The sequence below is a fragment of the Cervus canadensis genome, chromosome 15 (assembly GCF_019320065.1).
Source record: "Cervus canadensis isolate Bull #8, Minnesota chromosome 15, ASM1932006v1, whole genome shotgun sequence".
In the NCBI taxonomy this organism is placed as follows: Eukaryota; Metazoa; Chordata; class Mammalia; order Artiodactyla; family Cervidae; genus Cervus; species Cervus canadensis.
The window spans coordinates 49,580,267-49,606,657 of record NC_057400.1 but is presented as its reverse complement, the minus strand read 5'-3'; the positions used below and the strand labels follow the sequence as shown (position 1 = coordinate 49,606,657).

At 40.0% G+C, this 26,391-nt stretch overlaps 1 protein-coding gene and 1 non-coding gene across 2 annotated transcripts; one reads left to right on the top strand and one right to left on the bottom strand.

Moving 5' to 3' along the window:
- Positions 1-2,404: 2,404 nt before the first annotated feature.
- LOC122453840 (kelch-like protein 23) lies at positions 2,405-22,725 on the bottom strand. The gene is made up of 4 exons (XM_043488103.1): positions 22,326-22,725; positions 20,186-21,400; positions 16,416-16,568; positions 2,405-4,492 (listed from the first exon to the last, which is right to left on the bottom strand). Exons 2-4 carry the CDS (start codon positions 21,396-21,398, stop codon positions 4,182-4,184), a joined length of 1,677 nt encoding a protein of 558 aa, XP_043344038.1. The 5' UTR covers positions 21,399-21,400; positions 22,326-22,725; the 3' UTR covers positions 2,405-4,181.
- Positions 9,632-9,738, top strand: LOC122454110. The gene has a single exon (XR_006273320.1). It is a non-coding gene; the product is annotated as a U6 spliceosomal RNA (small nuclear RNA).
- Positions 22,726-26,391: the final 3,666 nt, after the last annotated feature.

The window sequence follows — 26,391 nt, the reverse complement described above, 5'->3', positions numbered from 1 at the left end:
ATTAAAGGATATAAAAGCAGAAAGAAGCTCTAATAAAGACTGTATTTCAGAAACTTTTAAAAATTATGAAGAACAAAGTGCTCTAAAACTTTACTTTTAATGTATGTTTAGAGTTCCTGACTGGGATTATTTACCATTCTTTTCTTCTGTCTGATGTAAAGACTCGGTGGTAGTCAGTCAGTTTCAACCTCACCTACCCATTTACTTTCTATTTGGAATTTTGAAGAGGTCCAAAATTATTGAAAATTTATACCCAAACTGCTTGTTGGTACTATTATTGTGAGAATGATGTGTGTGCGTGTGTGTATGCGTGTGTGTGAGAGAGAGAGAGAGAGAGAAAGAAGTGGAATAAAATGAATTATAAACTGATTTTTTAATTCTGTTATGCCAGGTGACTTTGAGAACCAGGATACTTTCTGTGAGAAAAAGGGCTACAGATATTGGGCTAGAAAAAACTAGGTAAATATCCTGTGGAGCTTTTACCACTTCCTGACGATGCTGGAACCTTAGAAATTTTTAACTGTAATTATCTCTCTCCTGTATTTAGTATTTTTATTATTATGTATTTTAATTTTAGGCCTAGAAACATGGGACAATCTAGTAGCAATAAGCATCCGTAGCATCCAGACTATGATTTTGCAATACCAGTTTTCACTGCAAGAAATCAGGGCTGCTTGGAGAAATGGATGATTACAGGTTTGAGGTAGGAAATGTTCCAAGATGAGCCAGGAGAATCTTGTCACACCAGATAGCAAAGGAACCATCAAAAACTACTGGGGCTGTGCCAAAAGGAACTGTGCCAAAAGCAATCTGCAGAGCCTTTCACTGGCTCATGATGATAAACGGAGCATCAATAAGAGTAACTGCAATGGACTGAAAGATGCTAAGTACATTTAAATCTATGAGTTCATAATGATTTAAAAAACAACAAATCTAATAAATCACCTTTGAAGGATGGTAACAACTATTCATTTTGCAAACTGGTACATAAAGTTAGGAATCAAGCCATTTCTTCTACCTTTCCCATACAAACTATACCTCCAGGTAAACAACTAGTAAGTGAAGGAAGGTTTCTCTTTATAAAGTATTTCAAGAAATATACCAAGAAGAGAGAGAGCACTGGAAATCACCATTTTGCAACCCCTAATGAATTAAGGATTGGGTATTGAGCATCTATGGCTGCTAACATCTGAAAGAGACAATTATGTCTTTTGATGAAGGAACACACCACCACCTGTGAAGCAGTTTTAACCAAAAAAAAAAAAGAAAAGAAAAATGAAATCTGAATCTGATTAAGCTTCTAGATCTAACTACAAAGTTATAGGAAACATGGAGGACAGAGGAACATGCTAAACTACACAATAGGAACACAAGCAGTACAATCTCAACCCTGGAAAACCAGAATAAATCATCTAGCTTCTTCAACAAATAAATTGCAAGGAGTTAAAGAAAGAAGAGCTGGATGGGGAACTTATAGATTAAGAGACCTTAAAAATTTTTTCATGCATGTGAAAATAAAGGTTAATGTGCCCTTAAGCAAGTATCCTGATCTTGATCCTATTTCACTTGCAGTTTAAAAATAAGATTTGTGAGAAACAGCAACTTTCAAAATTTTGATATTTAGAGTCTTCTTAATTAAGTCATACTTAAAATCATCTACACAACTTTAATTATTTTGTAAAATAGTGTTTGCCCCTCCAAAGCAATGGCTTACATGTAATTACAATAAAATATTTCTCAGTCATACAACAGTGATTTGGAACTTGGAACAATTCCAACTGAATGTTTATCTTTCTCAATCCTTTCTTGGTACATATATCAAGAGCAAAAAAAAAAAAAGAAATTTTGCAGAAAACAGGAGCTGGAAATAAAACATCTCAGATCACAAACTATTTTTCAAGATCCTTCACGCACCTCGAGATACTTTTCTGTAAAATTGATACCATCATCTTTCAGAAAAAAAGTATGCAGAATATACAGATGAAATGTTAGACCCTGAGAAGACGAAGATGGGATTCATGATCTCAAAATTAGCCAAGAGACATAATATGCACATATAAATGTTAAATTCTTTAAATGTGACAATGGGAGTTGTACTGTGGCTGAAACAGGAAAGAATTTCCAGTGGCTAGGCTTGAGTCAGGATTTTATAAGATCTGGATAAGCTGAAAAGGAGGTGAAGACGAGTCTAACTGTTCTCATCTGTTCATAAAAGAGATCTCTAAAGTACTACTGATAAAAAAATTATTGGTTCAGCATTAAATGCAGATATTCTTAAAGGCAATAAAATAGTCTATAATTCAGTTACAGGATGAAATAGTCTATAATTCAGTTGTTTCATTAATTCAGAAGCTTAATCGTTCTTCAATTTAACTGGCCCCAATTCAAGCAGCTTTACCATACATACGGTGATTTATTTATTTTTATTGAAAATACAAAGTAATATTAAAGAAAATTATTTAAATAATTTAAAAATCATTCCATATCCCCTACACTAACACAGTGAATTTCAGTTCTGCATATTACTTTCCACATGCATGAAGATTTTATAGTCATAATGATAGTGTGCATATCATTTTATATTGTGCTTACTTTGCTTATCATATCACAGACATGTCCACATTTCTACACAGTATTCCAAACAATTATTTTAATGGCAGTATAATACTTTTTTTATTAACCCACTTTATTCTTTGACATTTAGATTATTTCCAATTTTTTGTTATTGAAAATAATGCAGACATAAGCAACCTCATGCATTTATCTTTCTGTTTGTTTGTTATGCTTTAGGTTACAATATCAAGGAGTAAAATTTATGAGGAAAAGATATGGCCGTTATTATGGTCCTTTCTATATAGTACCATATTTATTCCCAAAGGGTTATATCTATTTAAAATGCCTTTTGAAACAAATGCATTAAACAGGTTCCTTCTAAAATTTAAAAATAAGTCAGAAGAGTTAGGTAGTTTTACACTTACATATTTAAGGTTAAAAATAATTATTGCCTCTTAAAAAATGACGAGTGTGGGTAGATGATCTAACAGATTTTACTAAGTTTAGATGAGTTAAGCAACGCTTCCAAACTTTTCTCAAATTATGGCAGACCTGGAAAGTGATATGGTAGGCACGATGGAGAAAATGAACAAAGATGTTTCTAGCCCAGAAGCTGCAGCCACCCAGACCACCTCAGGCAACCCCAAGAGATGTGGGATCTATGTCTAGGCACTCTGTCACCCAAAGTACCCGTGTACCTGGGAAGGGAAGCTCTAACTGACAGTAGGTTAAGTGACTCAATACAATTTACAAAATCTAGTTAGTGGAAAATGAATTCAAATTTCTTTTCATCAATGTATTTTCTACTGTATTACAATGTTCTACATGCTTTCCAGCTCAAAGTTCAATTTCATATGCAGACAAATATCTATACTTATGAACAAAGAGGATTTTCTAACATGCTTAAATTAGATACCTAAACTAGCAATTTACATCAAAGCTGAAAATTAAAAATAGTTCTTAGGATCAGCAAATATTCAACTACTTTCTCTGCAGCTTTTCAGATTTTCCATTCTTTTAGTTTGTAAACTCTGTGAATAGTAATAATCTTCTGCACAGTATCTTGTATATCTCTGTTGTCAGTAAATAATCATAACAATAAATAATACACACTATGAAGGAAAAACACTAAACTTAAGTACATTCTAAATAATTTTAAAGGTGAAAAAAAAAGCTTAAGTGTTGATTTTGTAGAGGTAGAGAATATTCCCTCCTTATATTTCAAATTCCTTGCTAGCTAAGTGGAAACAACATATACTAATACATTACAGGATCATAAGAGACATCTCATTCCACAGAATGATTTTGACCTACACCCAGTGTTGCTGCTACCAGGAGAAAAAATTCAGTACAAAGGCATTTCACCTTTTACCAAGTGTCCAGCATTCCAAATCACCTTTGATGAGCAAAGATTATAGGTGTTGACTCCATTGATTTATTCAACTGTAAATATACAGAAGGTTCTTCTTGACCATTAATCATTGGGTTGAGGTGTAGAGTGGGGGTTAGGAATAAGAATTTACCTATTATGTGCCAGGCCACAATAACAAGTAAGAGACTCCAAACCCTACATTCTTTTCTTACTACACCATGAAATAGTGATTACTTGGTCATTTCTTTGGACTTGATCAGACATTATACACACAAACACACCCATGGGACCTCATGGCACTTGGAAGATTACCCACAATTTCCCACTTATTAAGATCTGGATCGTATTTCTCAATGCTCTGAAGATACGTCCCCTTTGAGTAGGAATAGCCCCCAGTGACATAAATGCATCCATTCATGATGACGGCACCACACTCCATCCTCCTTTCCATCATGGGAGCGATCTCTCTCCATTCATTCTGTTCAGGGTCATAGCATTCTGTGATTGTAGTTTGTCCACCAACTAGATAGAGCTTATTTTCAAATGGAACTGAACACAATCCATATTCTATTAAAAAGAAAAAAAAAGCACATTTTTATTAGGGTAAACAAACAGAAGAGATACCTTAGGGTAGTGATGTAATAATGCTTTACAATTTGGCTTACAAAAATAGAGTAGTTGTGACATGTTGATTCCAGCACAAACTACTGCAACACGGACCCTTAAAATCCACTCCCAATCATCAGTTTCAGATGACTAGTTCCTGCCACTGTCTTTCAGATTATCCTTAAACTGGCTTCTCAGGGTGCTGGGAAGAACTCATCCTCAGACCACTACCCTTCTGGGAACTTGTCAGCACAGGCGCCTTTTCTCTACGCCTGTGTGTAAAAGGTGTAGCAGCAGAGTCCCTCTGCCATGAACATGTCCTAGGTAACTGTTGTAGGATCCTTCGGGTCTTAGCAGCTAACCCTGAACTGGTACGTGCTGCCACAGATGCTTGCCTCTCTCATACTGCTGGTTAAGTTAAGGACACAAGAAGTTAAGAGAAACACAAGCCAGTTTACTGGGGGCACTGCAGTCTGTGACCTTTAGAAGCTGTGGAAGGTGCTCAAAGGCAGAGGGCTGCTGTGTGAGGTCTGTGTCCTGGAGCTGGGAGTCCACTTCTTGGGGCTCAGCCTTCCAGGCTGTTTTAATTTCTTCCACTTTATCTCCCCCTCCACATCCAAACCGGCAGGCTGTTTAAGGCACTGGGATCTCTGGCAACTTCACTTCTTCTCCCTTCTTCCCAGGGCTAGGATGAGGCAAGTGATGTGCCTAGAGCACAAAACACCACGAGGTGCTTCCTGTCCAAGTGACTCCTTCCGTTTGTGCCTCAGGTGTCTCGCTTGCCTGATGCTAGTCCCAGCCCTGATTCTTCTAACATCCCAGGTCTTAGTGCTCACATCACTCCCAGCCTATGAGTTCATTCTATGGAATATCAACTACAGACCTGAAGGAAGAGCAGGAGTTGTCAGGGGGATGAATATTATAGCAAATAAATGAAGATTTAGCTTTCCATTGCTGAGCTATTCCTTCTGTCTGGAAGTCTTTTCTTTTCCCAGGTCTTTGCATAGCTGCCTCTTCTCATCATTCAGTTTTCATCTTACTATCAACTCCTCACAGGGCCTTCTCCTGTCATCCAACCTGCAGGAACCAGTCAGCTGTCTCTACAACATCACCCTACTTTAATTCTCTCTGTAGCACGTCTCACGATCTGATGTGGTTCCTGTTTACAGTCTCTCTTCCTTCCAGCAGTGCAGGAACTGTGTCCTGCCCAATGCTCCATCCTATTTGGAGGATGGGTGTTCATTGGAAGGACTGATGCTGAAGCTGAAACTCCAATACTTTGGCCACCTCATGCGAAGAGTTGACTCATTGGAAAAGACCCTAATGCTGGGAAGGATTGGGGGCAGGAAGAGAAGGGGATGATGACAGAGGATGAGATGTTTGGATGGCATCACTGACTCGATGGACATGAGTTTGGGTAGACTCCAGGAGGTGGTGATGGACAGGGAGGCCTGGCGTGCTGCGATTCATAGGGTCGCAAGAGTCGGACACGACTGAGCTACTGAACTGAACTGAACTGAAATGTCTGGCACCTTGTAAGGACTCAGTAAATGCTTGTTGGATCAATGAATGAATTGTACCTTGTACCCTCTGTGACCAAATATGTACTCCCAATACTTCATGGAAAAAAAACTGATAAGGCCTTCTTTAGAAAGAAAGAATGCACAATCATTCTTTGATTTCCCCTGTAAGTAGGGAAGACAGGTTCTTATCAGTAAAGCTGTTGCTATTTAGGCTTCAAAGCATAAGGAAAAGCCTGAGAAGATTGGTATTTCTGCTTTGAGTCCACATACTGATGTTCTCCAGTTTCTGACATCCAAGAATTCTCCCACCTCCGAAAACCCATTTATTCCTTTTCAGTTAAATAAATGTAGAATTTTTATAAGATTTCATTGTTTTTTGAGTACTTGTGACATATTATTTATATAAATCATGAGTCATTCTGTTAAATGGTTACTGTGAAAATTAATGATACAAAAATTTTATCAGTTGGTATAAATGATTCAACAGTGAGCTTAGTAGCCTATTTTTAAATTATTCAAATCTTACCCAAAGAAATCATCATTTTGTGACTCATGTTAAAGAAAAATCTCAATCTTTCCATAGCAACAAAAATGTCCAAAATAAAGTGACTCCTGGGCTCTCTATTCTGATTCATTGATGTATGTGTCTGTTTTTGTGCCCGTACCACACTCTTTTGATGAAAGCAGTTTTGTAGTATAGACTGAAGTCACTGATTCCTCCAACTCTGTCCTTTTTCAAGAGTGTTTTGGCTATTCAGGGTTTTCTGTCTTTCCATGCAAATTTTAAAATTATTTGTTCTAGTTTTATGAAAAATACCCTTGGTGTTTTGATAGGGATTGCACTGAATTTGTAGACTGCCTCAGGATAATGTGGTCATTTTAACAATATTAATTCTTCCAATCCATGAACACAGTATATCTTTCTACCTGTCTGCATCATCTTCAATTGCTTTCATCAGTGCTTTAGTTTTCTGAGCACAGGTCTTTACCTCCTTAGGCAGGTTTATTCCCAGCTATTTTATTTTATTTTTTGATGCAATGGTAAATGAGATTGTTTATTTAATTTCTCTTTCATTGTTAGTGTATAGAAATGCAATATATTTCTGTATGTTAATCCTGTATCCTTATGATCAATTATTCTACAACAAAGGAGGCAAGAATATACAATGGAGAAAAAAAAGTCTCTTCAACAAGTGGTGTGCTGGGAAAACTCACCAGACACATGGAAAAGAATGAAAGCAGAACACTGCCTCACACCATATACAAAAATAAATTCAAAATACATTAAAGACTTAAGTGGAAGGCTATTTACTATAAAACTCTTAAAACATAAGCAGAACACTCTAACATAAATTGCATCAAGGTCTTTTTCAATCTACCACTTAGAGTTCAGTTCAGTCGCTCAGTCGTGTCCAACTCTTTGCAACCACTTAGAGTAATGAAAATAAAAACAAAAATAAACAAGTGGGGCCTAACTAAACTTAAAAGCTTTTGCACAGCAAAGTAAGCATAAACAAAATGAAAAGACAACCCTCAGAATGGGAGAAAGAATATGCAAATTAAGCAACTGACAAAAGATTAATCTCCAAAATACACCAAGAGCTTGTGTGACTCAATAGCAAACAAACAACCCAATCAAAAAATGGGCAGAAGATCTAAACAGACATTTCTCCAAAGAAGACATATGGCTAAAAGCATATGAAAAGATGTTCATTATCACCAATTATTAGAGAAATGCAAATCAAAACTACAATGCAGTATTACCTCACACTGATCAGAATAGCTGTCATCAAAAAATCTACAAACAATAAATGCTGACAAAGATGTGGAAAAAATAGAACCTTCCTATATTGTTGGTGGGAATGCAAATTGGTATAGCTACCAGGGAGAACAGTATGGAGGGTCCTTAAAAAGCTAATCATAGAACTACCATATCTTCCAGAAATCCCATTCCTAAGCATACATTTGGAGAAAACCATGATTTGAAAAGATACATGCACCCCAGTGTTCACTGTAGCACTATTTACAGTAGCCAAGACATAGAAGCAACTTAATGTCTATCAAGACATGAATGGATAAAGATGTGATATATTTATACAATAGAATATTACTCAGCCATAAAAAGGGATAAAATAACGCAACATAGGTCTAGAGATAATCATATTAAGTGAGGAAAGTAGACAAAGACAAATACCATGTGATATCACTTACATGTAGAATCTAAAAAAATGATACAAATGAACTTATTTACAAAACAGAAATAACTCACAGACATAGAAAACACACTATGGTTAAAAGTGGGCAGTGTGGTGGGGAGATAATTAGGAGTTTGGGGATTAACATATACATACTACCATAAATAAAACAGGTGAACAATATGGAACTTAATATTCTGTAACATATACATACTACCATATATAAAAACAGGTGAACTCAATACTCTGTAAATGGTCTATGTGGGGAAAGAATCTAAAAGAGAGTGGAGATATACATGTATATAACTGGTTCACTTTGCTGTATGCCTGAAACTAACACAATATTGTAAATCAATTAAACTTAAATAAAAATGAACAAATAAACATTTTTTTTAAATGACAAAGCAAAAAACACAATGGATGAACAGATAAAAAAGATATGGTGTGTGTATATATATATGTGTGTGTATATATATATATATACATATGTAAAGGAATACTATTCCACAATAAAAAAGAATGAAATTTTGCCATTGGCAACAATGGATAGATTTGGAAAGTATTAGGGCTTCCCAGGTGGCACTAATGGTAAAGAAGTCTCCTGCCAATGCAGGTAGACGTAAGAGACGCAGGTTCGATCCCTGGGTTGGGAAGATCCCCTGGAGGGGGGTATGGCAACTCACACCAGTATCCTTGCCCGGAGAATCCCATGGACAGAGGAGCTTGGTGGGCTATGGTCCATAGGGTCTCAAAGAGTCAAATAGGACTGAAGCAACTTAGCACACATGGATAATATTATGCTAAGTGAAACAAGGCAGACAGAGAAAGACAAATATTGCATGAATCACTTTTATGTGGAATCTAAAATATAAAACAAACTAGTGAATACAACAAAAAAGAACTAGACTCACAGATCTAGAGAACAAACTAGTGGTTACCAGTGGGGAAACGGAATGGGGGAGCAGCAGGATAGGGGTAGGAGATTAAGAAAGTACAAACTATTATGTATAAAATAAATAGACTAGAAGGATGTACTGTAAAACACAGGGAATATAGCCGATATTTTACAATAACTATAGAGTATAAAAAATTTTTTAATTGTAAATCACTATGTTGTACATCTAGAACTTACATTGTACATAAACTACATCTCAGTTTTTAAAAAGTATAAAAATAAAATGATTCCTGGTATTTTTTCCCATTACCCAAATGCAACATAATGTTCTGTTATAGTTGGTGGAAACTTCCTCAGCTGTTAACTGACTTTTTTTTTTAATTGGTCACTCTATGAAGCCACTGAGGCTAAGGTACTGTATCTTGTTTATCGAGCTCCTAGCACTGTACACAGCATTCTAATGCTGTGCTTTCTAAAGCACTCAGCAGTGCTCGCTTCGGCAGCACATATACTAAAATTGGAACGATACAGAGAAGATTAGCATGGCCCCTGCGCAAGGATGACACGCAAATTCGTGAAGCGTTCCATATTTTTACATTTCTCCAAAGAAGACATACAGATGGCTAACAAACACATGAAAAGATGCTCAACATCACTCATTATTAGAGAAATGCAAATCAAAACCACAATGAGGTACCATTACACACCAGTCAGGATGGCTGCTATCCAAAAGTCTACAAGCAATAAATGCTGGAGAGGCTGTGGAGAAAAGGGAACCCTCTTACACTGTTGGTGGGAATGCAAACTAGTACAGCCACTATGGAAAACAGTGTGGAGATTCCTTAAAAAACTGGAAATAGAACTGCCATATGACCCAGCAATCCCACTTCTGGGCATACACACTGAGGAAACCAGATCTGAAAGAGACACGTGCACCCCAATGTTCATCGCAGCACTGTTTATAATAGCCAGGACATGGAAGCAACCTAGATGCCCATCAGCAGATGAATGGATAAGGAAGCTGTGGTACATATACACCATGGAATTTTACTCAGCCGTCAAAAAGAATTCATTTGAACCAGTCCTAATGAGATGGATGAAACTGGAGCCCCTTATACAGAGTGAAGTAAGCCAGAAAGATAAAGAACATTACAGCATACTAACACATATATATGGAATTTAGAAAGATGGTAACGATAACCCTATATGCAAAACAGAAAAAGAGACACAGAAATACAGAACAGACTTTTGAACTCTGTGGGAGAAGGTGAGGGTGGGATGTTTCAAAAGAACAGCATGTATACTATCTATGGTGAAACAGATCACCAGCCCAGGTGGGATGCATGAGACAAGTGCTCGGGCCTGGTGCACTGGGAAGACCCAGAGGAATCGGGTGGAGAGGGAGGTGGGAGGGGGGATCGGGATGGGGAATACGTGTAAATCTATGGCTGATTCATATCAATGTATGACAAAACCCACTGAAATGTTGTGAAGTAATTAGCCTCCAACTAATAAAAAAAAAAAAAAAAAAAAAATCAACAATCAGAAAAAAAAAAAATAAATAAAGCACTCAGCAAATATCTGTTGGACAAATGAATGAATGAGCAATTTCAAACCCAGTATGAAAACAGCTCAGAGTTTACACACAAATGTTCAGTATAAAAACATGGCAGTCCATATTCAGTTTTACAAGAGTGATCAGAACAAAGCCATGCAGGCATTCAGAAACAACCATAATATTTTCAGGTATTCAATATCCACTTTTTTAAAAAATGCTGTAAAATTTCTACTTAAGATTTTTTTTCTCACTGAAAAGAACTGTAAAGCTTATCTAATCTAACTTCCTCATTTTGCTGGAAAGTAAGACCCAAGAGCTTAATCTGCTCCCCAAGATTAGACAAGTAAATAAACAGCAGAGCCAGGAGAGAACATTCTCTCCATTGGACACAGCTCTCCACATATTTTTCTTCCTTATCACTTACTGCTTCTCCTGGGTTCTTCACACATTCTTCTTTCTTTCTCAGCTCATCCTTTAACGAATGCCGTTTCCCAAGATTCTGCTCATTGATGTGTTGTTAGTCCCAACCTCCCAAGGCATCTTATTCACCTCCACACCTGGCCATCATCTCTAAGCAAACAATGCCCAAGTCTCTGTATTTACCCACATTCTTCCTCCTGAGCTGCAGAACCACACTTCCCATTGCTTTCTGGACAGCTCTTCGAAGTTGTGTTAGTTCTCCAGTCGTGCCCAACTCTTTGCAACCCCATGAACTCTAGCCCAGCAGGCTCCTCTGTCCATGGAATTCTCCAGGCAAGAGTAATGGAGCAGGTTGCCATTCCCTTCTCCAGGGGATCTTCCCAACCCAGGGATTGAACCCTGATCTCCTGCACTGCAGGCAGATTCTTTACTGTCTCAATAACTAGTTCTTAACATTTCACTCAAAACTGAGCTCGTCATCCCTCCTCTTCCCCCTTCCCATTGGTTGCTACTTCAGTGCTGCCAGTCAACGAGCCAGAGAGTCTTGCCCTTATCTCCGATGTCCAATCACCCAAGGGAGTGATCACTACCATTCAATCAATGGTGAACCTATACTATTCCTCACACCTTCCTGTTTTCTACTCCTACCATTTCAGGCTGTCAGTATTTCTCACCTGGCATAGTATAGCTTTAGTAGGCCTCCCTGCCATCTTTCTCCCAGTCTACTCTCAAAGGAACTCTTTTCTTAAAACTAAAACTGACAATGCAGCATTCTTTTGCTCTGAAACTTTGGTAGTTCTCTATTTTTAAAATTTATGGAGGCCAGTCAAAGCCCTCCATGACATGATTTTCAAATGAACTTTGTCATTCAGTCTCTCATTCTTCCCTCTTGCATCTCACTCATACTTCTACTCCCAAGAACTGGAGTAAACCTGGAATTTTCCCATCAGCCTTCCTTCATTGGCTAACTTTCTGCCAGAAAGCCTAAATCATAACAACCTACTCCTGGAAGCCTTCTAAGATTGTCAGATTCCCCTTAATCAGACTGACGCTCTCTCTACCCTCAATTTCAATAGCACCTATTTGTAAGATTGTCTTGTGTTCCTGTTATGTATGTATATTTACTACTATATTCTGACTTCCTGTGGCAGTAAAATTAATCATCTTTAATGTCTCATGTAGTAACTATCAATAGGATGGTATCTTTCCCAAGGTAAGGTCTCAGTAAATGTTATCTTGAATTTGATGGAATTATACTCCCCTGTCTTTCAACTATACAAAGCAATCACCCTTAAAAGCATTAAGAAAAAATATAACATTTATGTTACCTTTTAAAAATAACAACAGTCATTTAGTTGCAGTCTAAGCTACATATATGTAAGGTAGACTCATTACTGACATTTTACATTCCTCAGGAGGTGCTCCTAAAATGTGTAGGAAGCAAGTTGTTGTTGTTCAGTTACTAAGTCACGTCTGACTCTTTGGCGACTCCATAGTCCTCCTCTGTTCATGAGATTTCCCAGTCAAGAATACTGGGGTGGGTTGCCATTTCCTTCTCCTGGAGATCTTCCCAACCCAGGGATCGAAGTGCGTCTCCTACATTGGCAGGCGGATTCTTTACCACTGAGCCACCTGGGAAGCCCCATAGGAAGCATAAGTTGATATAATTTAGAGGATGTAGATCCAAACACTTCCCAGGGCCAAGGAGATAACAGATTAGCAGAATGAAGCAGGCTAGGGGTAAGAAAAACAGCAGCCACCACTCCCCCAAGGTCTATGATGTGATGAGCGTGGAACAGACTGTGGTGAAATGGAAGCCTCATCTGAAGCGAACAGCCACTACCTGACCCCAGTGATTGTTGCCAGGAAGGAATACGATCCAAGGTTGACAGATCTTGCAATTTTCCTAAAGGCCAGAAATAATGATTTTCTATTTGAAATCTCCTGAATTTTAAATATTGATAACAAGCCAGTTAAAAAATATTTTGAACACTGTGAGAGCCAAACAGAAGATACACAACATAGGTGATAATATGATATCTTCATTTCTCATTTTATGTTCAACCTGAATCAAAATGCTCCATATGGAATTCTGTGTTCACAGGGATTGACACTGTAATTTAATATTCATTTCTGACTGATTTTTCAATTTGCCGTGGATTTACATCCTTTGGCTAAAGTCTTACTAAGCCACCTGGAGTGGCTCTCCATCAGCCAACAAGCCATATCCAGTTTAAGTGTGTTATGGAAGATTTATTTTTAAAGGAATCCCTTTATGAAATATAAATTAAGCTTCTAATGTAGACAACTGCCCTCTGATTTGTTGATCTGACTTTTCCTATGTTGGATCTTCTTTGTAAAGATAAGTCAGAATAATATCTAACTTAAAAGGTTAACATGAGGATCAAATGAAGTAACAGTGTAGTTGTTCAGAGAATGGGCTTCCAGCCAGGCAGCCTGGATCTGAAACTCACAACAGCCTGGGCTAGCTGACCATGGGCAACCTATTCACTGTTTTTGTGCCTCAGTGAGCTATAAAACAGTAGTAGTATCTAGTTCACAGGATTGCTGTGGCTCAGAGGGTAAAGAATCTGCCTGCAATGCAGGAGACCTGGGTTTGAGCCCTGGGTTGGGAAGATCCCCTGGAGAGGGCATGGCAACCCACTCCAGTATTCTTGCCTAGAGAATCCCATGGACAGAGGAGCTTGATGGGCTACAGTCCATGGGTTTGCAACGAGTCGTACATGAGTCAGTGATTAACACTTTCACTGGATTAATACATGTGAAAGTACTGGAAAAGTTAGTGCCTGGCACATACTTGGGCTTCCGTGGTGGCTCAGAGGGTAAAGCGTCTAATCTTAGCTATTACAGGCATACCTTGAAGAAAGTGAAGTTTGGTCAGAACATGGTAATAAAGTGAGCATCACAATAAAGGGTCCACACAAATTTTTCGGTTTCCCAGGGCACAAAAATGTATGGTTACACTATACTGTAGTCTATTAAGTGTGCAATAGCATAATGTTTTATATCTAGAAAAACAATAAATGTATGTTAATTTTTTAATATTTTATTGCTAAAAAATGCCAATTCGATTAGAATAGAATATCAAAGACTGCCGATCAAAGATCACCATAACAGATATAATAATTATGAAAAAGTTTGAAAACATTGCGAGAATTACCAAAATGTGACAGGACAGTGAGCAAAGGCTGTTGGAAAAATGGCACTGACAGAATTCTCAAGGCAGGGTTGCCACAAACCTTCAGTGAGTACAAAATGCAGTATCTACAAAGCACAAAAAACAAGGCCTGCCTGTAGTCAGTAGGACTGTTATTGTTATTCTCTACTGTAATTTCATTAGTTGTAACAGCAAGTTGTGGGGATTCTAGGATAATATATCTGAACTACTAGGAGATGGATGACTACCTCTATGATGTCTTCAAGAGCCAGGACAGCGTATGGCTGAAGTCTCTTTGTTGTGAAAGTCCTATTGTACATGGAGACACAGCACCAGATCAGGTGTGCTCGCCCTGAACTGTGAGATGATGCATGCATATGATGCGTGGTCAGGCTAGCTGCATTGGTTAAAAGTAGGAGAGCTTGCGCCCTTCCAGAGAAGCAGACTGCTTACTGGTTATGCCACAGGTTAATGCACTCAAACTTCCTGACTTTGAATCCTGACCCACCACTTCCAAACTGTGACCTTGGCAAAGCTACTTACCCTTTCTAAGCCTCCATTTTCAAATATGTAAAACAGGGCTAAACTCACCAAACATACCAACTCACAGGATTGTAGTTAGAATTTAAGGTAATATTTCATGCCAAGTGCTTAGGCAGTATTTGACCTATGGAAAGTGCTCAAGAAGGTTAGCTATTACTATTATTCTCAGATGGTTCAAGCTTGTGAATTTTGATTATGCACTCCAGTGACTGACATAGCAGCCTGATGCCATATGGAAAATGATTCCAAGTAGTAGAGGGATATGGTGACATGAAACTTTCCTAATGAAAAAATCTTAACCAGATGGCATAACTGTAACAAGTCTATGCTTTCCCCTGAGCCTTACCCAAAGAGACAAGCCAAAGAACAAAGGACATCACAGAAGGCAGGCCATTCTTTGTGGGCAGACAAGATCCTGTGATGACTGAAAGGCCAGCAAAGAGCTCTGCACATCACAGGAGTAAGTGCTTCATACCTATTGAAACTCAGAAGAACATGCTTCTTTAAAAAAAAAAAAATCTTTTCCTAAAAGGAATTAACAGACATCCTTCCCAACTATTTGACAGACTAGTGTTTTTACCTGTCCATAAAAATTCTGTTTTCTAAAAAAAAAAAAAAATTCTGTTTTCTGTAACACATGTAGTAAATGAAAAAAAGCATACAACTAAGGAATAGGGAACAGAAGAAAAGAATCTTTGTAAAAAAATTTAAAAAGAACTAATACTTTTAACCACACAGGCTTAAAATATTTGTCATGTAAAGACATCAGGGACAGAAAGATAAAGACCATTACAGTATACTAACACATATATATGGAACTTAGAAAGATGGTAATGATAACCCTATATGCAAAACAGAAAAAGAGACACAGATGTACAGAACAGACTTTTGGACTCTGTGGGAGAAGGCGAGGGTGGGATGTTTCAAGAGAACAGCATCGAAACATGTATATTATCTAGGGTGAAACAGATTACCAGCCCAGGTTGGATGCATGAGACAAGTGCTCGGGCCTGGTGCACTGGGAAGACCCAGAGGGATCGGGTAGAGAGGGAGGTGGGAGGGGGGATCGGGATGGGGAATACATGTAAATCCATGGCTGATTCATGTCAATGTATGACAAAAACCACTACAATATTGGAAAGTAATTAGCCTCCAACTAATAAAAATAAATGAAAAAAAAAAAGATGACCTGAATTGTGCCAGGTAGAAAGAACAACTGTGAAGACTTTTGTATAGGCTGTTCTGATAGTTTTTCCAATATGTATTACATGTGCCCATGTATTTATGAAGAGAATCATATTGAACAGGTGTTTATAATAAACTTTTACTACTTAATGGTACGTTAAAAAAAAAGAGAGAGACATCAGGGAAAGTATCTGTAGATGTCTTCAAATTGGAATAAGTTAATTGTGATTGTTGTCAGATGAACATGTGACTATTTTGGGCCTTTTAATTATACCCAAGTATAGTCTACTATAAATTTAGTACTGTCTACTTCCAGCATATTTTTAGCCATCTTTTATGCTGATAAGCTCATCGCAACATGTACTATTTGAGACAGTAATTTGTTACCTGGATGTGGACTGGAGGTGATGAGGCTCCATTCATTGATATCTGAATTGTAGCTCTGGACCTTGTCATAGGTGCAGCTGCCTCTGTATCCGCAGTGGCCGCCAATGACGTAGATAACTTCATGTAAGACACAAGCAGTAGCATTCCCCACGCCTGTGTGTTAAATTAAAATCACATCTTCAGGTTGATCTTTTGGTTTTGCAATGAATACTGGACTAAGTTTATTATTGCTTTTGTTAATATGGACATTAGACACAAGGCATTGTCCTAGGAGTTATGAAGGATAGAAAAAAAATTTTTTTTAAGGCTCCCTCAGTTTTTTTTTAAAGGGGGGGGGGTGGTGAGACATTAATACAAATAATTAGAATGCAGGGTAGAGAACTCCTGTGAGTTTTCAGAGCAAGGAGACATTGCTTTGTCTGGGGAAATCACGGCACAGTTTGACCTGGGCCTTGGTAGGTAGCCTTTGGCAGGTAGAGGTAAGAGAAAGCCATCCGAAGCGGAGGGAAAGGGGAACACAAAGACTCATTGGACAATGTCAGGTAGCCCGATTGATTCCCAGCACTTGAGCAGGCAGGTGGCACTCCTGGGGCTGTCGTGTGGGAATTAAAGCTGACGTGGTAAATTGAAGCCACATGGCAAATTGAAGCCTCATGCCCAACTAAGAAACATGCAATTAATTCAGTAGGACATTTTAAACAGAGGAAGGGAGGGACTATAGAAATAGAAGGGCAAGAGTCAGAAAAAGAGAGGTATTGGCCCAGGTGCAAAGTACCAAGGGTCTGACTTAGACTGGGCCTTGAGTATGGGGGAAGGATACCGAGGTAAGAGACACAGAAGAACAGATGGGCCTCAAAGACTGACTGCATCTAAGACAAGACTCATTCTGAGGTCCTGAGCGCAGAAAACTGGGAAACACCGATGCCACAGAAAAATAAAGAAGAAATGGATTCATCAGGGGAAGAAGATATAAGGAAGAAAAAAGTGAAAAGAAAGTGCTCAGTCATGTCCGACTCTGTGACCCCATAGACTGTAGCCTACCAGGCTCCTCCGTCCATGGGATTTTCCAGGCAAGAGTACTGGAATGGGTTGCCATTTCCTTCTCCAAGGAAGAAAGATGAGGAAGCTCATTTTAGCTGAAAACATCAGGTTAGTCTTTTAAGCAACATTTTACTTAGCCCATTCTGTGCAAGGTGCAGTTCGATCTTCCTGTATATTTCTACTCCAAAACAAAAGTGAGTTTGTAAGCAGTGCAGTTATGATGAAAGAGAAAAAAGTTAGGATTTTCTAAACAGCCAAGTATTTGGTTTTTTTTTTTGTTTGCTTTTTTTTTGTTTTGTTTTGTTTTTTGTTGTTTTTTTTTTTATTTGTTTTTAATGTACCTTTTTGGCTGTACCAAGTCCCACATGGGATCTCAGTTCCCCCAGCAGGTACTGAACCCACTTCCCATGCACTGGAAACTTGGAGTCGTAACCACTGGACCGCCAGGGAAGTCCTAAACAGTCAAGTATTTATTTCTTCTCTGTACATCCCTAAACCAAAAAAGGAAATGAATCTGAAATTTGACTCTGCCCAATTTTGGTGCTCATTACCGGGGAAAGCTGCTAGTTCATTTCATGACTACCAAATAAAACAAACTGGGGAACATAGTGTTATTCTTTCTAGAGACAAAATGGGAAACTTAAAGTTCAACATGAGTCCACCCATCAGAACCAGCTCTTGCAAAAAGTGCACATAACTGACAAAAGTGTTATCCTTCCCTGGGATGGTCAGATATAATGAAGAATCAAAATTTAAGTTAAAAAATATAAAACTCTGGAATTTCAGACCCAGCTAGGAGGTAGAGGAGGACTTCAGCATAAGAGAGTCTTCCATTCCACTCAAGGCTAAGGTGAGAATACTTGTGGCTTTCTTTACAGTGTAGACACCCTTGCTGCATTTTTCTTTCCAGAAACATTGTTTCAAATATGATTTAACAACATTTCATAAAGTAATACATTTCAACCCTCAAAGAAATATACTCTAAACTACAAAACCACTGAAACTGTGATCTTACCATTAAGAAGCAAGGCAGAAATATAGCCAGGTTTACAACAGCTGCTAAAATATTTGAACTTTCTTTGTTTCTTTCATAGGAAAGGAGTTAGGATAGTTAGAGCCACTCTAGGGAGGGGAATTAGTAAATGGGGGAGTCAAGCTCGGGCAGAGTGAAAACCAGCGCAGCAACAGCACTGCGCTTGAAGCCACTTCTCCCATCCTGCCAACTGCTGCGGAAACTTTGGGCATGCAGGAGAGAGGCTGTAACTGAATATGAAAGATATTTCTGCCCTATCAAAGCTGACACGTTCTTCTCTAAGGATGGTCATCACCAGGACTTCCCTAGTGGTCCAGTGGTTAAGACTCTGCGTTCCCAGTGCAGGGACACAGGTTCAATCCTTGGTCAGGGAACTAGATCCCAATGCTGCAATAAAGGCTGAAGATTCCATGTGCCACAACTAAGATCCAGCACAGCCAAATAAATAAAACATTTTAAGGTGTTCATGACCATAATGCCTAACACTTACTGAGTGCTTACTCTATGCCTGTCTCTGTTCTAAGTGATTCACATGCATAAATTCAATTAATCCTCTCAAACCCTAAACTGTGTAATCTTGTCACCCCCATTGTACAGATGGCAAAACTGGGGCACAGGGAGATTAAACCATTTGCCTAAGCTCACCAGCCAGTAAGTGAGAGGTCAAGATTTAGACCCAGGCAGCTTGGCCTCAGAAGCAGTGTGCCTGGTCACAAGACCATTTTGCGTCTCAGGCTTCCTGTTCTCATCCAAGGATCACACCGGGTCAGATTCCCAGACCAGGTCAGATTCCCACACCCTCGCTAGCATTAAAAAAGAAACAGAAAGGCCTGGGAAGAAACATCTGGGATAAAATGACTCAAATTTGGTAACAGCCTACCCCTTTGTGTGCAACTCCCCAGCACCAATGAATATATGTAATGAAATAAATGAGATAACAGCTTAACGTTTCTTCCAGTAGGAGGGAACAACAACAAGGCTAATCTAGTACCAAACACAGTAGAAAATACAGTGTCTATCAGACAAATACTGAGATCCAATTGTGTGCATGGCTGTGTGGGCTGTGTGCAGGAGACTGGGGATCTGCCCCTCTCCTTTACCCTCTAAGATATGACTGGAATCACAAAGAGCAGAGGCTATGTGTCCTCTAGTTTTTGAAAGAATGTAATTTGTTACACCCTACAGGGACCAAACCTTTCAAGGTTTTAACGAAAGACCTTTTAAAAGACAGATGATCAGATGATGAGGAAAAAAAATGAATATTTAAAAGCAAGATTCAAAAAGCTTGGATTTCAAGAGCAAGAAAAAAAAAAATTAAACATGAATAAAACTACCCAGTTTTTTCTCTTCATTTAGCCTTTGATTTAAATATAAATTCTTGACTGAAAGCAAGATGTAGATTCAAAACAGTCTCTAGAGTAGGCAGAATGAATTAGACTGTTTTCTTATATAAATAACATTTCTTTTCCAGCCTGGGTAGCATATTCTGACCAAATAACTCTCAGTCAAGTTGAGGACTGCTATATTATATTTTTACTTAGAACATTCTAGAAAGCATTATTTGACTTGTATAATCCAATTATAGCTCCAAGGTAGCATTCCAAAGTGATAAATTTTTTATAATGTTATCTGTGAGATAACATTTGTCTAATCTCAAACACCTAAAAAATACAGAATAAATACAGTCTGCACTTACCTTTAATCATGTTTGCAATAGGAATCCACTTCTCTTTCAATGGATCATAGAACTCAGCCTCTTCTGCTGGAGCCCCCTTTCTGTAACCACCTAAAGCATAGACACAGCCACCCAAGGTGACTGCACAGTGGTAATACCTGGCATTGAGCATTGGCAAACCTTCTGTCCATTCATCCCCTTCACTGTTATAGATCCACACTGTGTCAAGAGCTTCAATGTTATCAGTTCTGTAACCCCCGGTTACATAAATATTGGGTCCCAAACACGTAACACCATAGCTCTCCCTAGTGTAATCTGGTATTTCTGCCCCTTGTATCCAAACATTTGTCAAAGGATCCCATATGTGTACCTCTGATAAAGGGTGCCAGTAATAGCCTCCAATGATATACATTGTGGCTGTGGATCGCTGAGAAATCTCTTTATGCATGGGATTCAAAGCATTGTATATTAGAGATCGGATCTTATTTTCAGTTAATAGGCAGCTTCTTTGAAGGCCTAAAGCTGTTTTTAAATACACTGGATCTACATCTATGTTGATATAGCTTAACAGATTATATAGGCATTCAATTCGATTTTCTACATCATGAGCAGTCCACTTAATAACTGGCTCTATGACAGCTTCTTCTTTCCAAACACTGAGATTCTTTCTGGACAAGATAAAGAGAAACTTTTCAAGGCTGATTTCCAGAAATTCTTCTTGTTGCCATACTTCCTTAAACCTTGAGCACAGAATTCTTCGAGATTCCTTCTCTAGTTCTGGACACACGTGAAATTCTGCAAAGGAGTGCATTCCAATACAATTATCAATATCCAAGTGCCTTACCAAAAACTGCTCACATGCTTTCTTCACTGAAAGGAACTGTAGCAGATCGGCTGCTTCAAGCAGGCTTTGAACATTTCTTTTAGTTATCTCAATTTGGGAAGTGTACGCGTAATTTACAAGGCCTTCCAAGATATCATGGTGGATGCCAGAGATCTTTATTTTATTTTTAAATTTTTCTTTCATGTCAGCCGTGAACATTGCCTTAAAATAATTGCTGCAAGCAGCTAAAACAGCTCGGTGACAACGGAAGATTATGCCTGAAGGACACTGAAGGGTAATATCAGTAAATAATCCATCCAAGTAAAATGTTCTGAATGCATCCAGAAAATCCACTGGATGCGTGGTATCCTTGAAAAGGTAAATATAATCTTCTTGTCCTTTTAGAGCCATGGCTGCAATAAACATGAAACAAACGTGTTTTCAATTTTGCATATTATCCCAGATAATCAGTGCCCAATATTCCTGTCATTACAATGATTGATTAACATCGAATAGACAAAACTAGATAGACTAAGTTTAGCAGTCTAAGTCACAAATGCAAAACGTAGAAGACTATTTCATAATTTATATGATGGTCAATTTAATTTCAGGATAGCTCGTAGTCTGATATTAGGCCCCCGGATTATTCAGTGGTCCTCTCAAGAAGATGTTGATTTGCTACCCCATTCACCCAATCTCTTCAATCTGCCCTGAGCTAGCGGTCCTAGAGGGACCTCACATTTGACAATCCAAGCGTCCAAGGGGTCACCTCACTCGAGGCTGGACCTTGGCCGTCTCGGCTCGGCCCCAATTCAACCTTTTTCCCGAGCTCCGTCTTCCTTTCAAGTCGCATCGAGATGCCAGGAAAGGGATCATAGAAATACAACTGATTAGAAGAAATCTGGGGAAAGGGAAACCCTGTGCCTTTCTACTCAAGGAAGGACAGAAAGGAAAGCGGCCGGACGGCGGCCCCTCTATCCCCGCGCCACCTCCGCGGACTGCCGCAGGGGTTTCCGCGCGCCGCGCGCCTGGGCCCGGAGCCGGCGTTCCCGCCCGGGGACCGCCCCGCCCGGGGGTCGGCGCGGGGACTCGCTTCGAGGGCGCCGCGTGCCGTCCACTGGGCCGGGTGCCGCGTCCCTCTGTCCCGGGACGCGGCGCAGGTGTGGGGAGGGCGTCGCGGACGGCCCCGCGCTCGGCCCGGCCCGCCGCCCGCGCGGCCATTGTCTCCGCGCCTCTGCCGCAGGCGGGCTCGGAAGGCGGCGTGGCCTCGCTCCCCGCGTCCGGCCCCGCTCGCTCCCCGCCGGCTGGCCTCGGGCGGCGGGTCCGTTCCGCACCTACCTCCGGCAGTGGCTCCGGGACGCGGTGCGGACCTGCGGGCTAGCGGCGAGCGGGGGCGGGGGCGCCTCCGGACCCTCTGACCATCTTTGGAAGAGGCGCGGCGGAGGCTGCCTGCTAGTGCAGCTCCAGCCCACAAGCGGCTCCTATTTTGGTGCCCCGGCTGCTCCCCGCCTCCAACCGAACAGCCCCCCACGCGGCTGGGGCGCGGGGCCACTCGCGGGAACTCACGGGTGGCGGGGCCGCGCTGCGGGCAGGGGCGGGGTGGGCGCGCGGGCGCGCGGCTGCACTCCTACCGGAGGCTCCCCCTGCAGCAGGTGGGAAGGCTTCTCCGAGGAGACCGCCGGGGCCACTAGCTTTTCCCTCTTTCCTTAGACCTGTCTCCCTAGCCCCACCCCCCACACACAGACACTCCCGAGAGTTTTCTCTCTAGACAAACTCTCTAAGTCCTGAGTTAGAACCAGATATAGGGATTGGGGACCTCCTTTCTCCCTCCTTCAGTAGCTCTCCGCAGCCCAGGACCTAATTGTGGAGTGGAATTGGGGGTGGATGTTGGAGAGAATGCACCAAAGCTGAAGGTCTGGGGTTGAGGTTTACCTTCAAAATGCCAGAAGTAGGAGCTACTTTCCCATGAACTCCATCCCACCCTTAGGAGAGCACTCTGGAGCCCCGGGGACTAATTTATGCAGTGTGGGTTAACTTGGAGCTTTGAGAAAAACTGAAAGCAGCCAGGGCCAAGGATTCAGGTTACAGTATTTAGAATAGAGTAGCTGGAAGGAGCAGCCTCCAGTCTTTCTTCTGGTGGCAGCCAGTCCAATCATGTAAAGGTGTCTATATGCTACACCAGAAAGTTCATTTTCTTGTTCCAACAAAACCTAATATCAAATATTTTCATTTATTCAGTCATTTGCAGGACTGTATTGGGTGCCTGCTCAGGCATAGGCACCGGTAATGATGTAGTGAAAGATGGTCCATAACTTTCATGGAGTTTACAATGTAGCCCGTTGCTTCAAGGCAAATAGATGGAGAAACAATGGAAACAGTGACAGACCATTTTCTTGGGCTCCTTAATCACTGTGGACAGTGACTGCAGCCATGAAATTAAGACAGTTGCTCCTTGGAAGAAAAGCTATAACAAACGTAGACAGCGTGTTAAAAAGCAGAGACATCACTTTGCCAACAAAGGTCCATCTAGTCAAAGCTATGGTTTTTCCAGTAGTCACGTCCAGATGTGAGAATTGGGCCATAAAGAAGGTTGAGCGCAGAAGAATTGATGCCTTTGAACTGTGGTGCTGGAGAAGACTCTTAAGAGTCCCTTGTACTTCGAAGAGATCAAATCAGTCAGTCCTAAAGGAGATCAGTCCTGAATGTTCATTGGAAGGACTGATGCTGAAGCTGAAGCTCCAGCCACCTGATGCAAGCAGCCAACTCATTGGAAAAAGACTTTGATGCTGGAAAAGATTGAAGACAGGAGGAAAAGGGGATGACAGAGGATGAGATGGCTAGAGAGCATCACCGACTCAATGGACACGAGCTTGAACAAACTCTGGGAGATGGTGAAGGACAGAGAAGCCTGGCTGCTGCAGTCCATGGGGTAGCAAAGAGTTGGACATGACTTAGCAATTGAACAATAACAACAGTGTAGCCAGCTTAAGGGAGGAAGGAGACCAGGATGAAAGGAACACCAGAGGCCCAGTGTGTTTCTCAGAATATGGTCTGAGAGACAATATACAAACAGACAATGACCAGACTGTATATGACACAGTACTTTGAACAACACAAAAAGCCCAAGAAGCCAAACCACAACTTCTGCAGCAATTAGACTAGAACAATTAGACCAGCAATTAGATCAGAATACTGGAGTGGGTTGCCATTTCCTTCTCCAGGGGATCTTTCTGATCCAGGAAGTGGTCACTGACAGCCAACTTACTGATTTTTACCCCTACTTCCAACTCAGGACCAACCAGAGAAAGCCAGTTTGTTCCCCATACCAATCGCATAAAATATTCCTTGATTCTGTAGTTGGTCTGGAGCTTTATTTACCAGGCCAACAACCTCCAGTAAAGCATACTGGAGACCTGCTTCTTCTTCCTCTTTTACAAAGCTTGTTCCCTTCCCTACCTGCCTTTGAGTTTCTATCAAAGATAAATGATGTTCTGACTCTCTGGCTATAGCATGATCTGAATAAATGGCCTCTGTTCTCATTTGAGTGATTTTAGTTTAATTCCACAAGTCAGGCCATCTCAATTGAATTATGTGGGATGCTAGAATCTGCATTTAAATCAAGGGCATCAGATGATTCTTTTGCACAATTAGAATGTCGGACCTAAAATGGGAGAAAAATGAAAGATTTACTATCTCAACATTCGGTAAACAGTTTAGTAGAGAAGAAAAGTATATGAGATCTTTTTCAGGATTAACATTCTCCTGTGTCACTTATCTATCATGTAACTTAACTGAGCTTCTCAGATCCTTAATTTTCTGACTCGTAAAAGAAAATATCAGTACTTTCTCAACTAACATAAGGTTACTGGAAAGATAAAGCAAAATTATGACTGATGCTGAAACTGAAGCTCCAATACTTTAGCTGCCTGATGTGAAGAGCCAACTGATTGGAAAAGACCCTGATGCTGGGAAAGATTGAGGGCAGGAGGAAAAGGGGAAGACCAAAGATGAGATGGTTGGATAGCATCACCGACTCAATGAACATGAGTTTGAGCAAACTCCGGGAAATGGTGAAGGACAGGGAAGCCTGGCACACTGCAGTCTACAGGGTGTGAAGCATCAGACATGACTTAGCAACTAATCAAATGACCGTGAAAGTACTTAGGATGTGGTATGTAAATGTTAACTCTTATAATGAAAGAGTGTGAGTGTGTGTTAGTCACTCAGTCGTGTCCAACTCTTTGCAACTCCATGAACTGTAGCCCGCCAGACTCGTCTGACCATAGAATTCTCCAGCCAAGAATGCTGGAGTGGGTTGCCATTCCTTTCTCCAGAGGATCTTCCCAACCCAGTGATCAAACCAGGGTCTCCTGCATTGCAGGCAGATTCTTTACCATCTGAGCCGCCAGAGAAGCCCATAATGAAAGGATGTTTACACTCCTCTATCACAACCTCGATTTGAAAATTAGTATCTTATTAACATTTCTTCCAAAATTACAAACTTTGTAGTTAATTGTAATTACAGTTTGTCCTTCATAATGAGTAGTGATGTCATTGTTGGTGTTGCCATTCAAGGACACAATTGTGATTGATTGAAGAAGTGGCTGCTTGTGGCATGATGCTGTTTGTTGTACAGTAAGTATAGGCTCTATCTAACTCAAAGGAGGGCTTCTAGCATCATAATAGCATGTAAACATGTAACAAATGATTCTTGAATAACAGAATTCACTACTATATTGTCATTTGTGTAGTTATTTCAGATTGCTGCAGAGCCCAGTTAATACTTTTGCTTTCAATGCCTGACATTCGTTGGTTTTGAATTATTGCTTAAAACTATATATCAGCTACATGTCTACTATAACTAAAAGAAAAGACCGAAAAAAGTGCATATCAGTATAGAGTAGACTGCTTCAACCTGCCAGAAGAGCAATCTGCCAACAGAAGAGTATGGGCAGGAGCAGTTCCTCTTTACACATGCTTTATCAGAAAACCACTGCAAATGCTAATAGATGCAATGCACTCAGAAATATATAATTAGCGTTCATAAATCAAATAAATTAATGACACTGTTCAAGAAAACAACCATGCCATCTGTGAGTCCAAGTCTTAGGGAAATAAAGGGCCACCATAAGATGAAACTTGAAAGACTTGTGGCAGATACTGAGATTGGCATGGAGTTGGAATCCTTTGGACATCACACTGTACTTTTCAAAAGACACTTAGTTTCTAAAAATAACAATTTTGTTTGTTTTTACCTTATTAGTACACCTTTCCACTAAATGTTGCTACATCATTAAATGGTTGGTATGCTAATTGTGATATCATTATCAATACATATAAATGTGCCAGTATATACAGAAAACTTTGTGTACTTCATTTAAGCTACTCATTAAGATGAGTTGAT

Coding starts and splice junctions, on each gene's coding strand:
- LOC122453840 (XM_043488103.1), bottom strand. CDS start 21,398: ATGGCTCTAAAAGGACAAGAAGATTATATTTACCTTTTCAAGGATACC. Junction 16,569..20,185: donor TATTGCAAACATGATTAAAG/GTAAGTGCAGAC, acceptor TTTAACACACAG/GCGTGGGGAATGCTACTGCT. Junction 4,493..16,415: donor CACCTCCAGTCCACATCCAG/GTAACAAATTAC, acceptor TCTTTTTAATAG/AATATGGATTGTGTTCAGTT.